This window comes from Delphinapterus leucas, chromosome 3 (assembly GCF_059928025.1).
Source record: "Delphinapterus leucas isolate spDelLeu-1000000601 "Yukka" chromosome 3, BTC_Dleu_Yukka2, whole genome shotgun sequence".
Taxonomy (NCBI): Eukaryota; Metazoa; Chordata; class Mammalia; order Artiodactyla; family Monodontidae; genus Delphinapterus; species Delphinapterus leucas.
Genome location: NC_143131.1, coordinates 128,795,067 through 128,808,777, shown reverse-complemented (window position 1 = coordinate 128,808,777; position 13,711 = coordinate 128,795,067). Strand labels below are relative to the sequence as shown.

The 13,711-nt window shown below is 48.5% G+C and overlaps 2 protein-coding genes across 6 annotated transcripts in view; one reads left to right on the top strand and one right to left on the bottom strand.

Annotated features, from left to right (window-relative positions):
• The window catches only part of FAT2 (FAT atypical cadherin 2), an 87,465-nt gene extending 81,435 nt beyond the window's left edge, over window positions 1-6,030 (top strand). For 4 of the 5 annotated variants that reach the window (XM_089909580.1, XM_022590178.3, XM_089909578.1 and 1 more), the window contains 3 exons: window positions 94-247; window positions 2,508-2,965; window positions 4,025-6,030. In XM_089909580.1, the coding sequence (XP_089765706.1) occupies window positions 94-247; window positions 2,508-2,965; window positions 4,025-4,563 (1,151 nt within the window). In that variant the 3' untranslated portion in view covers window positions 4,564-6,030. The remainder of the gene's footprint in view (window positions 1-93; window positions 248-2,507; window positions 2,966-4,024) is intronic. The other variant, XM_089909579.1, reaches the window with a different exon arrangement.
• LOC111183115 (proton-coupled amino acid transporter 1) overlaps window positions 1-13,711 on the bottom strand; it is a 103,944-nt gene that overhangs the window by 32,218 nt on the left and 58,015 nt on the right. The window lies entirely within an intron of this gene.

Here is a 13,711-nt window from a genome sequence, read left to right as displayed (position 1 = left end):
CGTGTGAACACTGGGATCTGCAAACACACGAGAACCTGTCCCCTGGGGCCACTGGACCAGAGTGCTCTCTCATGGCCCTGCCCTTCTCCCCAGGCTATGTCTGCACGTGCCCCTCACAGTTCTCCGGGAGGCACTGTGAACAAAGGAAGGAGAACTGCACTTCGATGCCCTGCCTGGAAGGTGGAACTTGCATCTCTTCCCCCGAAGGAGCCCCCTGTATCTGCCCTCACCCCTACATGGGAGACAGGTAAGCACAGGAGAGGTCCCCTGCCATTGGTTCCTCTCCCTCAGTGTGGCACCACTGGGGGATGACCTCTGACCCCTAGAGAGGCCAATGGGCAGCCAGGTGCTGAGTGCTCTGGTTACCTGGCTTCTTGGCCTTTTCCACGTGTCAAGGCTTCTCCCTCCCACCACCTGCATCAGAACACTCTGGGAGGGGAGGTGCTCGTTAAAAAGACAGATTTCCCAAGCCCTATTCTGAACCTACTGAATTGGACTCACTAGGCTGGGGCCAAGGAATCTGCAGATCTTCGGGCAGCTCTGATCTTTGCTGAAGTCTGAAAGTAGCTAAAGTTCTTATTCTCTTGCTCTGGACCGTGACTTTCCAGAAAGCGTCCTGGGGGTAATGATTCCACTTGATTCAGGCACTGCTGTGGGCCTCAAACCCCACCACTAGCTACCTGTGCCTCGTATTATGCTGGCCTGCGGGGTTGTAAGGGAAGGAGAATCATCCCTAGAATCCTAGATGTAAAGAGGCTTTGGCAACTCTCTGGTTTTATGGCTCCCCAACTTGGAAACCTTTACAAATCATGAGGGGGACTTGTGAAAAATAGATTCCTGGACCAACTAAACTGTAATCTCCAAGGAAGGAGATTCTCCAAGGATTCTACTTATAACAACAAGGTACCCCCTTGCTGTCAGTGGGTGCATAAGAGATCCAATGATATAGTCCATCCACCCAATTTACAGATGAAACTGAGGCCCAGAGAAGGAAAGGGCTTGTCCGAGGCTCCCCCGTGTGTTTAAGATCCAAGTCCTTTCTCTCAGCACCTGGCATTTCCAGCCCCACCGTGCGCCTCACTCTGCAGCAGGGGATTCTCTCCATCCAGCAGATGTGTTAGGGCAGGGGTCCCCAGCACTCGGCCAAGGACCGGTCCGAGGCCTGTTGGGAACCTGGCCGCACAGCAGGAGGAGAGTGGCGAGTGAGGGAGCGAAGCTTCATCTGCTGCTCCCCATCGCTCCCCATCGCTCGCATTACCGCCTGAACCATCCCCTCCCCACACCGGCCCATGGAAAAACTGTCTTCCGTGAAACCGGTCCCTGGTGCCTAAAAGGTTGGGGACCATTGTGTTGGGGGACACTTCCTGGCTGAAAGCGGTGTTTGCATCTTAAAAGAGAATTTGGGGAGGCCAACGTGTAACCCAAAGGACAAACTGTTGGTGGTGAAATTTCAGGCACTGGGACTCACGTGGGATGGAGGGAGCCTTTCCCAATGTCCCTCAAAAGTGTGCTAACGCATATATATGGAATCTAAAAAAAAAAAAAAAAAAATGGTACTGATGAACCTAGTTGCAGGGCAGGAACAAAGAGGTAGACATAGAAAATGGACTTGAAGACATGCGGTGGGAGGGCGAAGCTGGGGCGAAATGAGAGTATCATCGACATATATACACTAGCGAATGTAAAATAGCTGGCTGGTGGGAAGCAGCCGCATAGCACAGGGAGATCGGCTAGGTGCTTTGCGATGACCTAGAGGGGTGGGATAGGGGCGAGGGGAAGGAGGCTCAAGAGGGAGAGGATATGGGGACATGTATAAGCATGTCTGATTCGCTTTGTTGTGCCACAGAAACTAACACAGTACTGTGAAGCAATTATACTCCAATAAAGATCTATTAAAAAAAAAAAAAGTAGGTAAAGCTGACTATAGAAGTCTCCTAGGAGCCTCACACCAATGAAAGCCAAGCTGAAGGTGACCTGAGAGGTCATATGGTTCTAGGGGTTCTCTCTGAGCAAGTTGTCCCGTGTAAGGTCTGTGTGGAGCCATGCTGGGTTCCTGCGACCTCCTGGTGAGGGACAGAGGGAACACTGGCGTCTGGTTACCATTGCTGGGTGACTGCTGACTTGTATCTGGGACCCTGACCTGAAGGACAGCTAGGTTGCTGGCTGCCTCTACCACAGTATATGATTGGAAATTTGACCTCAGTGGTAGGCAGTGTATCCAATGCCTAGATCTCACGGGTGGAACATAATGGACTTGCCCAGAGCCTAGATTCAAATGGTCACGAACAAGGGTATTGCTGAGTCTCATACCTCACTGGTAGAGGATGATGTGAAACTGAAGTTGATGTGTTGATACGTGTGATAATTACTTTTTTTTTTTTTTTTTGGTGGGAAATTGGAGAGGCAGGCTTGAGTGCAGGGGTTTTTATCCCATACATCTTTTAAGAGGGGACATGGAAAGGGCAGTATAGTGACTCAGTCCCCTGACTACTTCTCTGTGTCTGCAGGTGTGAAATGGAATCAAGGGGCTGCTCAGAAGGACACTGTCTTGTCACCCCTGAGATCAAAAGGGGCGACTGGGGACAGCAGGAGATTCTGATCATCATAGTGGTCCTACTGGTCATTGTCATAATCTCTACTGGGCTTCTCTTCTACTGCCGCCGTTGCAAGTCCCACAAGCCCGTGGCCATGGAGGACCCAGACCTCCTGGCCAGGAGTGTTGGTGTTGACACCCAAGCCACACCTGCCATTGAGCTCAACCCCCTGAGCACAAGCACCTGCAACAACCTGAACCAAGTGGAGCCCAGCAAGACCTCAGGTCCAAATGAACTCGTCACTTTTGGACCCAGCTCTAAGCAACGGCCAGTGGTCTGCAGCGTGCCTCCCAGACTCCCGCCGGTGGTGATCTCTTCCCACTCTGACAATGAGGCCATCATTAAGAGGACCTGGTCAGGCGAGGAGATGGGTCAGTACAGCCCACAGGCCTTTAGCCTCTGGGATTGATGGAACAGGGTAATAGACTGAAACACTCCATTATCTGAGCCACCATCCAGTCCATGAAGGGACGTGGTCAAGGTCACAGTGCACTAGTGGGCTGCACCAGATCCCAGGTCTCTGGACTCAGAGTCTGTGCCTCATTCCGCTGTACCATGATCTACTCCTCTAACTTCCAAGACATTCCACAGGATTGATGTCCATGGCAGAAACCTGTAGACCCTGGATGGGGTGGGTAGGATCCCTGAAGTGAAAAGGGGGCTTCTGTATATTTATGCTTTTCTGGAAAGGGAAAGAGAGGCAGTCCTCCAAGCTTCTGGCTGCCCAGTCTAGAGGTACAGTAGCCTTGGGCCAGACCTGGCTGACCCAGAGGAGGGACCTTCACCCCCTCTCATCTTTGGCTCAAAATGAGGTGAATTTGTAAAGCACTTTATATTTTCTGGCTTATTCAGTAATAGTTAAAACAAGTATTTGCCCTTTCTGCAAATTGGGTCCCATAATTGGGACCCATAAAGCCACAGTGACTTATTCTAACTTACCCAACTATTCAGTAGCAGGGACAGAGGTAGGACCAAGGATGCCTGATCTCCAACCTTCGAAGCCACATCTCATTTAATCACCCTCTGTGATAGATGCCATCACACCTCCTAGTCCAAAATATGTGTTTGTTTCCTTCAATTAAGGAGACAAAACCCACCAGTAGGACTTGGGATAGAGCTGCTGTCTCCAGGAATGGGGGTGGGATGCGTGGAGCCATTCAGATTCTTCCCTTATCCACTGACCCTTGGATCAGTGGCACAAATTTACAAGATGGGCTGGCTTTGAGTTAAACCTCTGGCTTTGAACTTGACCCCATTGGATTCTACATATTAATCTAAGCTGCCAGAGACAACACACAGACGGGCCACATACCCACCGACTCCTCGGCCCATCTGTACCACATGCTAAGTCATGTAGAGCAGCTCTAAGGCCAGTTGGAGCTTTCACCAGGGAAACTCAGAGCTCACCCTATCTTGCTGTTCCCTTTCAGTGTACCCAGGTGGAGCCACAGTCTGGCCCCCAACTTACTCCAGGAAGGAACGCTGGGAATACCCCCGCTCCGAAGGGACCCCCGGCCCTCTGCTGCCATCGCCTCGCTGCCACCGGAACCCAGCTGTGATGCCGGACCCCACTGGCCTCTACGGGGGCTTCCCCTTCCCACTGGAGATGGAGAACAAGCGAGCACCCCTTCCACCCCGTTACAGCAACCAGAACCTGGAAGATCTGATCCCCCGACGGCCCCCCAGTCCCCGGGAGCACCTGCTGGCCCCCTGTCTCAACGAGTACACAGCTATCAGCTACTACCACTCGCAGTTCCAGCAGGGAGGGGGAGGGCCAGGGCCCTGCCTGGCAGAAGGGGGCTACAAGGGGGTGAGCATGCGCCTCAGCCGGGCCGGGCCCTCTTACGCCGACTGCGAGGTAGGGGGCGGGCGTCCCACGGGCCGGGGCCAGCCCCAGGCTCCCCCCAACTATGAGGGCTCTGACATGGTGGAGAGTGATTATGGGAGCTGTGAGGAGGTCATGTTCTAGCTGCCCTCAGACGGAGGCAAGGGGGAGGCCGAGGACTTGGCGCCTTCCCCTGTCTGGCGGGGAGCGAGTTGAGCGTGGCTGGGAAAGTGGGAGGGAAGCCCCCATACCCAGTCCGGGTTGCCACATCTTGAAATGTGCTCTTCCAGACCCCCAGCTAGTCCCTGAGGATGGAGGGAAGCTGAGGGTAGAGCTCCAGAAACAGCACTAGGGCCCCCAGCAGGAAGGGTGTGCACAGAGCCGTTACCCTGGAAACCCAGGAAAAACTGACTCCTGGGATGGGTAAGAGGCAGTGTGCGTCTCCCTGACAATTCCTAGGGAGTCAGGGCCTGAACGGGCCTGTCGGGCACATTCTTAGACCTGCCCGTTGCTGCACACGCTGCAGGCCGAGGTAGGATCATGCCTCACAGGCAAGCACCACAGCTGCTGAGAGACACGGTCCAAGGTCACCGACCCTTCAGGGCAACAGGGTGTCCTCCTAGGGGCTGAGAGGTGAGCAGCAGGGGAGCAGCTACCACATGTCACTTGTACGCCCTGCCTGCCTCGCTGCAGAGTCTGCTCCATGTCAGGCACCGAGCTAGGCATCAGGCATAAGACAGTGAACTATGGCAACAAGGGTTCCCAAGGGGCATCACTTGGCCTCAGTCTCCTGGAGGTCCCACTCCTCTAATCTAATTCCAAACACCTTGAGCCTCCTCTTTAAGTCTGACTTAAAGCCTGACTTTCTACTAGCCAGGGCCTGCCAGGATCTGTGCAGCCCCTGAACCGTCTTTGTTAAAGAATTCAGACCTCATGGAACTCTGGGTTCGTCAGCCCAAGTTTCGCAAGCACTTTGGGCCAAAGGCAAGAAGGACATCATTCTTCATTTTTAAAAAAATTCTTAGGCACTTTTCAACCTTGCTGTCTGGATGAGTTGCCCCAAAGGGATTTTTCTTCCATAGACACAAGGAAGTCGGAACTCCTATGCAGGGAAGGGTGGAAGCAGGGAGCCGGACATCAGGAGTATCCTTTCCTGCCCCTCTGTTTCAGAGGCCTGCCAATCCAAGTGTTACCTGCAGCGACTCAACCCTATGCATGGAGGGTCATTGTGGGCATGTGTCTGCACACGTGGGTGCTCATGTACAGTACGTGTGTACACATGTGCAGAACATATGTAGCCCGGAGTGGTAGGGACCAGAGACTTCTGGTGGCCTTGCCACTCCCTCACCTGCCAATCCCTGTCTCCGGTCCACTGCCTTTTCATGTGTCTTGCTTCTGGAGATGAAAGTCTAAAGGAAGAGCAATAGCCACTCTTACCCATAGGGCTGCTGCCTCCAGCAAGAGGGAGCTGTGTGGGTGACAGGGTGTTTGTGTGCATGGTTCACGGCTGTGCGGGCGACTGTGAGCGTGAGTGACGGGATGCCTGGTTTTACTGGTTATTTGTGGTTGTTGTTTTTTTTTTTTAACAATAAAATATCTTTTTTACTGTTATTTTCCGTGTCACTTAGGCTGTTTGGTCAGGGGAAGGTCACAAGGGTCTACAGGCCCTTCCAAGCTGAGGTTCGTGGGATTTGGGGGCTGGAAGGGGCCCCAGAGGTCATTAAGCACCATGATTCTCAAACCTTGCAAAATGGCTAAAATACAGATCTCTGAGGCCCACACATACAAAATCAGAACCTCTGGGAGAAGGGCCCAGGACACTATTTGGAAAAAAGGCCTCAGGTTCTGATACAACTGTGCATAGTTAGTGGACAAGTCTGCTAAGCAGTAGGTGAATGAAAGGCCCTGGACAAGACTTCAGGACTGCTGACCGCCCCCCGCCCCGGCCAGCACCCTTGGCCACACATCGCACCGGTCAGGGAGAGGGGACAATATCGCAGGTTTGGGAGGCCAGCCTCCTGATGCCCAGAGTCAGCCTTTGGGGCTGCTCCACAGCTCGCCCCGAAGCCCAGCTGGACGTGAATGTCACCAGGCAACCTGGTCCGTGCGGGCCTTGAGGGTACAACACCAAGACTGGACAGTCCAGTCCCTGCCGACAGGCCCCCAGTGCAGGTGGGCAGAGAAGGCACGTCCACGGGAGGCACCACAGCAGACCGTGGCTCTGGGGTCCGATGGGCTCGGTTCCAAACCTGCCGTGCCACACACTAACGTGGTCTCAGGCAGGTATGACCGGGCCTCTCACTGTTCAGTAAAATGAAGAGTAAATAATATCCCTATTCTCAGGGATACATTCAAAGAGCTTATAGCAGCATAAACAATAACTGGTGACCATCATGCTAGGGAACAATACTGGGTAGTATACAAATAGGATTAACTTATCAGAACTGTGTGGGAAATCACAAATAACCTAGTCCAGTGTCGCCCAAATTTCTGTTGCTTTGCTTAACACTTTTATGATTTTTGTCCTGATAGAATAACACCTGTACTATTATTTACTAAATTGTTTTTACTGTACTTAGATTTTAAAAAATGTTTTTATTCACCTTAAAAGGATAATATCCATAAAAGATCTGAAAATTCCTATTTTTTGTAGCGCACATGAAGATACATAAACATTCTGGTTTTCACAATGACTGTCTAAGGCCCTCTAAATCATCTCTGGGAAACACGGATCTAGTCCATCTTTGTTCTCAATGTTCCTCACCCTGAGGCCTGCAGAGAAGGGGTTTGTGTGAAGTTCCACAGGTAGAACTTCAGAGCAGTGACACCACATTCAGGTCTGACACCAGCCTTGGCATCTCCCTAAAATACCACATGCTCTTTTCCTGGATGGGGAGCCTCTCTCCACCCAGCCCACCTCTGTCCCCACCTGTCCCCTCCTTCCCTTTGTCCTCCTGAGCCTGCACCTTCATGGGTCAGCCACTAGAGGGCTCTCTGGGACCAAGAAGCAGAGCCGCAGAAGAGAAGGTTTTCAGGGAAATCCTCGCATCTCAAGGCACTGGGGTTCTGATTCCAAACATCCTGAGTCTGACACAGGGTGACAGTGTCAGAGAAAGGCAGAGACCCAGACCTAGGCCTCCTGACCTGACCCAGGTGAAAACACAGTTCACCATAATCATTCTCACCACCACTACTGGCACTTGCTATATGACAGGTGCTATGCAAGCACTTGGCATGTCTTATCTCATTTAATCCTCACCAAAAACCCATATCGTAAGTACTGTCATCTCTGTTTTACAGATGAAGGAACAGGAGGCATCCAGAAATTAAGTGGCTTGTAACTTACAGTAGTGACTCAAAGTGAAGTCACCCAGTTCATGAGTGACAGGGTCAGGATTCAATCCAGGGCTGCCGGACTCCAGAACTATGCCTTACATTTGGGTTCGTGAAACCAATTATAAATACAGGATATCAGAAGACTGAAGAATAGCAGAAACTAGTCCAAGGATCCAACTGAATTCAGAGGCCAAGAACAGTCACTATAATTCTAAGTGGTGTTAACAGCTGGAATGTCTGCTCAACCCCAGGGCTCAACTCCAGACCACCCTTGTAATCCTGCATCCAGTTCTGAGGCTGGGCCTTAAGAGCGACACGGTAACCTTGGGCATTGCTAGAGGAGGGCAGCTAGGAAGGGGGCGGGGCTGGGGGGGGCGGCGAGGACTCACAACCACGTCCCACGAGGAAGGGCAGCCGTAATCCACCAGGGGCACCTGTAATCCACCAGGACCAATGGCAAGGGAATTGTGAGACAGCTCCTCGGATGGACAGCCTGCGCTGCCGCACCATCACACGGAGTTTCTCAAGGCCTTATGGAGAAGGTAGATACATCTTCCAGGAATCAGAGCAGTGCTCTGGAGGGACACACATCAGGTCTTGCGGGGAGAGCCGCAAAAAGTGACTATCTGGGGGTAGAAGAAGGGCAGACGGAGCCAAACCACTCTCATGTGGAGTGAAGATTATGGAGATTCTATAAGATAGAGGGGGAGAAAGATACAGTATGTAAAGTTTTGAGATATGGAGTGACTTGCCCAGGGCCCACGCTGGTCCCCTAGAGAACAGCTGCCCCATCCTCCTGGCGCCACACCATGAATGGGTGAAACGCCTGCCTGCGAAGACACCGGGCCCAGGTGCAGAACAACAGCCCACGGTGCAGCATCTGAGGACAGGCTTTGGGAGTTCTCGGTGACTCTGCCAGCTCCACATTGAGGAGAGGCACAGGCTGTGGCACCGAAAGAAGAGCAGGATCATTCTCAAGGACAGGGCTGGGGAACGACAAGCCTTCTGAATTTTCTCATGATTCCTCAACAGACCTACAAGGTCCAACCAAGGAAAGTGCTTCGTTAGATCAACAGGAAACTCAAAATTAATAGAGTGATGTCAACTCCTCACAGGCCGGGACACCATTCTCTCCTGAAGGAGACGACACTGAATTTAGTAACCAGCCAATTCCAGATACACGATTAGCCCCACAGACTGGCACTCATCCTGATCCGATCAACACCACAATCAACTCGTGATCTGGGGAAGTGGCCAGGTAGTCACATCTCTCTAGCATCAGTAGCGAGGAGGTTAACCAGAGAAGCAGTGTTACAGCATCACCGAGAAGGAAGCCATAAATTCTGACAGAAGCGGCCAGGGAAGGTTCTAGAGAGCAGCAGCCACTGGAGCGGGGTCTTAAAGTTGAGCTTCAGACGGAGCACAGGGGGAAGGGCCAGCTGGGCTAAGAAAACAGCCCAAAAGGAAGGCCTGAAGGTTTTCAGTATTTCCCCAGTGCTGGGTGGTTCTGATGGGTGGGAGTGGAGGGACTGTGGAGCACAGGGCGGGGAAAGCATCCTGGGGTCGGAATGTGGGAGGAGCTAGGTGCCCAGAGCAGGGCCTGGAGACATACTGTGTCCACCCAGGGATGTGAGGGGAGGAGTGACAGAATCAGGTAGCAGGGAAGTGAATCCTTCGAGCAAAAACATGAGGTCTGGGGTCAGACAGACCTGAGTCCACCATTTAGAAAATGTGTGATCTTGGGGCCTTCCCTGGAGGTTCAGTGGTTAGGACGCCGCGCTTCCGCTGCAGGGAGCATGGGTTCAATCCCTGGACAGGGAACTGAGATCCCGCATGCCGTGTGGTGTGGCCAAAAATAATAATAATAATAATAATAATAGAAAATGTGTTATCTTGGGCAAGTCATTTAACCTTTTATGCCTCAGTCTGAAAAGTGGGGATTATTACCAGCACCTTCCCTCACTGGATCTGAGCACCGAAGAAAATAATATAGGTAAAGTGCTTAGCACGGTTGGCATAGTAAATGTTTAGAAGATGTTAGATATTTTATCACTGCTATTAAAGAGGCAGATCTTAAAAAAAAAAAAAAAAAAAGAGGCAGATCTTTTCAGAGTATCCATGACCACACACCTTTGTTCCACAGCCAAGACAAAAAGACATCCCCCCAGCTTGGGGTAGTTAGGGGCTAAGTGTATTAAGGCAGTGGTTCTTGATAGAGACCGTGGTGATTTCCAAACATACCTCTGCCCCAACACACACACACACACACACACACACACACACACACACGGACCTTTGACAATGTCTGGAGACACTTTGGGTTGTCATAACTGGCAGGGTGCAAGTGGCATCTAGTGGGTAGACTAGGGATGCTGCTAATCACCCTACAGTGCACAAGACAGTCCCCACAGCAAAGAATGATCCAGCCCAAAATGAACATAATATCAAGGCTGAGGAACTCTGTCCTAAGGAAACATATGTGGCCTTTAGGTAACACGGTAGCAGCTGGGAACCTGGCCTGAGGCAAAAGTACACGTAGGCCAAGAATTGCAGTTACGGCATATGGTTTGCTCATTTATAAAAAGGCACCAGTCTGGATCCTACATTTGTCAGAGTAAATATCAGGGTGAGTAAAAAACAATCCATGTATATTTTATATATAATATATATATAATATAAATATTCCATGACCAAGTGGGATTTATTCTAGGTAAGCTAGGCTGGTTCAATATTCAAAGAGGAATCTATTTAATCTACCATAATGACCAGTGAAAACAGAAAAAATTTAAGATTATAGCAATTGATGCAGAAAAAGCATTCAACAAAATTAAGCCATTCAATGTTTTCAAGAAAAATCTCTCAGTACAGGAATAGAGGGGAACTTCTATAAAAATCTTAGAGCTGGCATCATATTGAAAGGTGAAAGACTGAAGGCTTTTCCTGTAAGATCAGGTACAAGGCTAGGATGCTACTGGAACCACTCTTTTTTAACACAGTACTGAAAGTTCTAGCCAGTGCAATAAGACAAAAAAAAGGTATACAGATCAGAAAAGAAGTACAACTACTTCTATTTGTAGACCACATGTGCTATCTACACAGAAAATCCCAAGAATTTTAACCAAACACTCACAGAACTACGAAGTGAGTGCAGAAAGGTCATAAGACAGGTTTAACACTCAAAAATAAATTTCATTTCTATATACTACCAATGAACATGTGGAAACTGAAATAAAAAACACATTACCATTTACAATTGCTCCAAAGAAAACTAAATACTTAGGTATAAATCTAACAAAACATTTACAAGATCTGATAAATGGCTAAAATAAAAAATAACATCACCAAATGCTGGCAAGAATGCAAAGAAACTGGATCATTCACACATTGCTGACAGAAACGTAAAATGGTACAGCCACTCTGGAAAATGGTTTGCAAAATACTTTTAAAACTAAAAACGGTCTTGCCATACAACCCAGCAATTGTACTGACATAACATCCCAGAGAAATAAAAACTTATCTTCATGAAGAAACTTGTACATGAGTATTCACAGCAGCTTTATTTGTAATAACCGGACCTGGAAGCTATGCAAATTTCCTTCAATGGGTAAATGGATAAACAAACTGTGGAAGATCCATACCATGAAATACTACTCAGCAATGAAAAGGAATGAACGCTTCATACATGCACCAACATGAATGATCCTCAAGGAAATTACACTGAGTGAAAGAAGCCAAACTCAAAAGGACACAGAGTATAATTACATTTATAGAACATTCATGAAATAACAATGACAGAGATGAAGAACAAACGGATTAGTGGTTGCCAGGGGTTAGGGGATGTTGGGAAGGTGCAGGGCATGGATGTGTCTGTAATGGGGTAGCATGAAGGAGTCTTGTGGTGATGGCACAGTTAAGCATCTTGATTGCGGTAGAAGAAGCCACACATGATAAAACTGCTGAGCTACACACACAAACACACATACACGAACATGCACACACTCAAACGAGGGCATATATAACTGGAGAAACAAGAATGAGTGCTATGGATTGTGCCAATGTCAATTTCCTGGTTTTGATAATGTGCTATAGTTAGGCGAGCTGTCAACACTGGAAGAGACTGGGAGGAAAGTGCACTGGATCTCCCTATTTCCCTGCACCTTCCTGTGAATCTATAATTACTTCAAAATAAAAAGCTTAATGTTTTTAAAAACCAAATTTTAAAGGAGGAAAATTATTTGAATGAATACCTTGCTAAAGAAGATAGACCAGGGGGCCAGAGAACCAGGGAATCAGGGAACTTGGGAACCAAGAAAAGAAGGAAAATGGTCAACTTGATGAAGAGGAAGGTGAAGGAGGAGGAGACAAGGTGATCAAGATGCTGGTTACATCGAGTAACAAAACCAAGAAACAGAAAACAGCCTCGTGCTTGCTGCTGGGGAATGAAATACTGATGTATACTACAACATGGACCTTGACAACATTACACGAAGTGAAAGAAGCCAGAGAAAAAGGTCACGTATTGCATGGCTCCGTTTATATGAAATGTCCAGAATAGGCAAATCCATAGAGACAGAAAGCAGGTTAGTAGTTGCCAGGGTTAGGAGGAGGGGGTGTATTGATCATGGTTTCTGTTTTCTGTATTTTATGATGCTTTGACATCTTGGGGCCTTGTGGACCCAGAGGGGGGATTGCCCCTCCCAGAGTCAGCTAACTCCTGGAGAAAGCAAACAGCTTGCCTGAGGACATCCCTTTGAAATGCAGATCAATCAGTCCTGAGTGCAAACCCCAACCCAACTCATTTAATCAATCTGGAACACAGTCTCTGCCCTCAATCACCCCAGGACCAGTTATGGACAACTAGGGACCACCTCTACAGCCCAGGCTGCTCAAAGTGTTTACCTACCTAACCCTAAGTCTGCTCAGCTTGCTAACCCTGCCCTGCCTTGCCTTTCCCACAAAAACCTCAATAAAGGCTCCTGCCCACATTTCCCCCTCTCTTCTTCTGCTTCCGGATCACCCCTGGCACTTCCCCATGTGGCTCTGCCTACTGTTTCTGTGGATCTGTGAGTATAAAACCTTCATCCTTCGTGACAGTCATATCTGTTTCTGTGTGCCTTACCATACCTAATTAAAACAAATCCCAGGTACATTTTAAAACAGGGGGGAATAGGAAGTGTTTCATGTGTATATGGTTGTCATTTGGGGTGATAAAAATATTCTGGAATTAGCTAGTGGTAATGGTTGCACATCACTGTGAATGAGCTAATTGCCTCTAGCAGTAAATTTTATTCTGTATTTCTGTACTTTGCATTTCTACATAGACAATCGTTGTCTATGAATAAAAGGTTTTTTTTTAAAAAAAAAAAGGCCAATGGTAAATAAGCCCAGGAAAAGATGCACAGCATCAGTAGTCATTAGGCAAATGCAAATTAAAATCACAATGAGGTACTACTACATATCCATTAAGATGGGTAAAATTTTAAAAACCACAATATGAAGTATTGGTGAGGATATGGAGCAAATGGAACTTTCACAAATTGTTGCTAAGAATCCAAAATGGTACATCCACTTTGGAAAGCAATTTTCCAGTTTCTTACAGAGTTAGTATACACTTAACCACACAACCTCACAATTCCACTCCAAGGTATTTACCAAAGAGTAATAAACACGTATGTCCACACAAATATCTGTACGTGAATATTTATAGCAGCTTTATTCATAACACCCCAAACTGGAAGCAACCCAAATGTCCAATAAATAAACTACGGTTCAGCCACACTACAGAATATTATTCCGCAATAAAAACAAACTCCTGATACATGTCAGAACAGAGGTGAATATAAAAAGCATTATGCAAAGTGAAAGAAGTCAGACAGAAAGGACCATACTTAATGTTCCATTTATATGACATTCTAGAAAAGGCAAAACTACGGTCAGTTCAGTTGTTTCCAAGGGC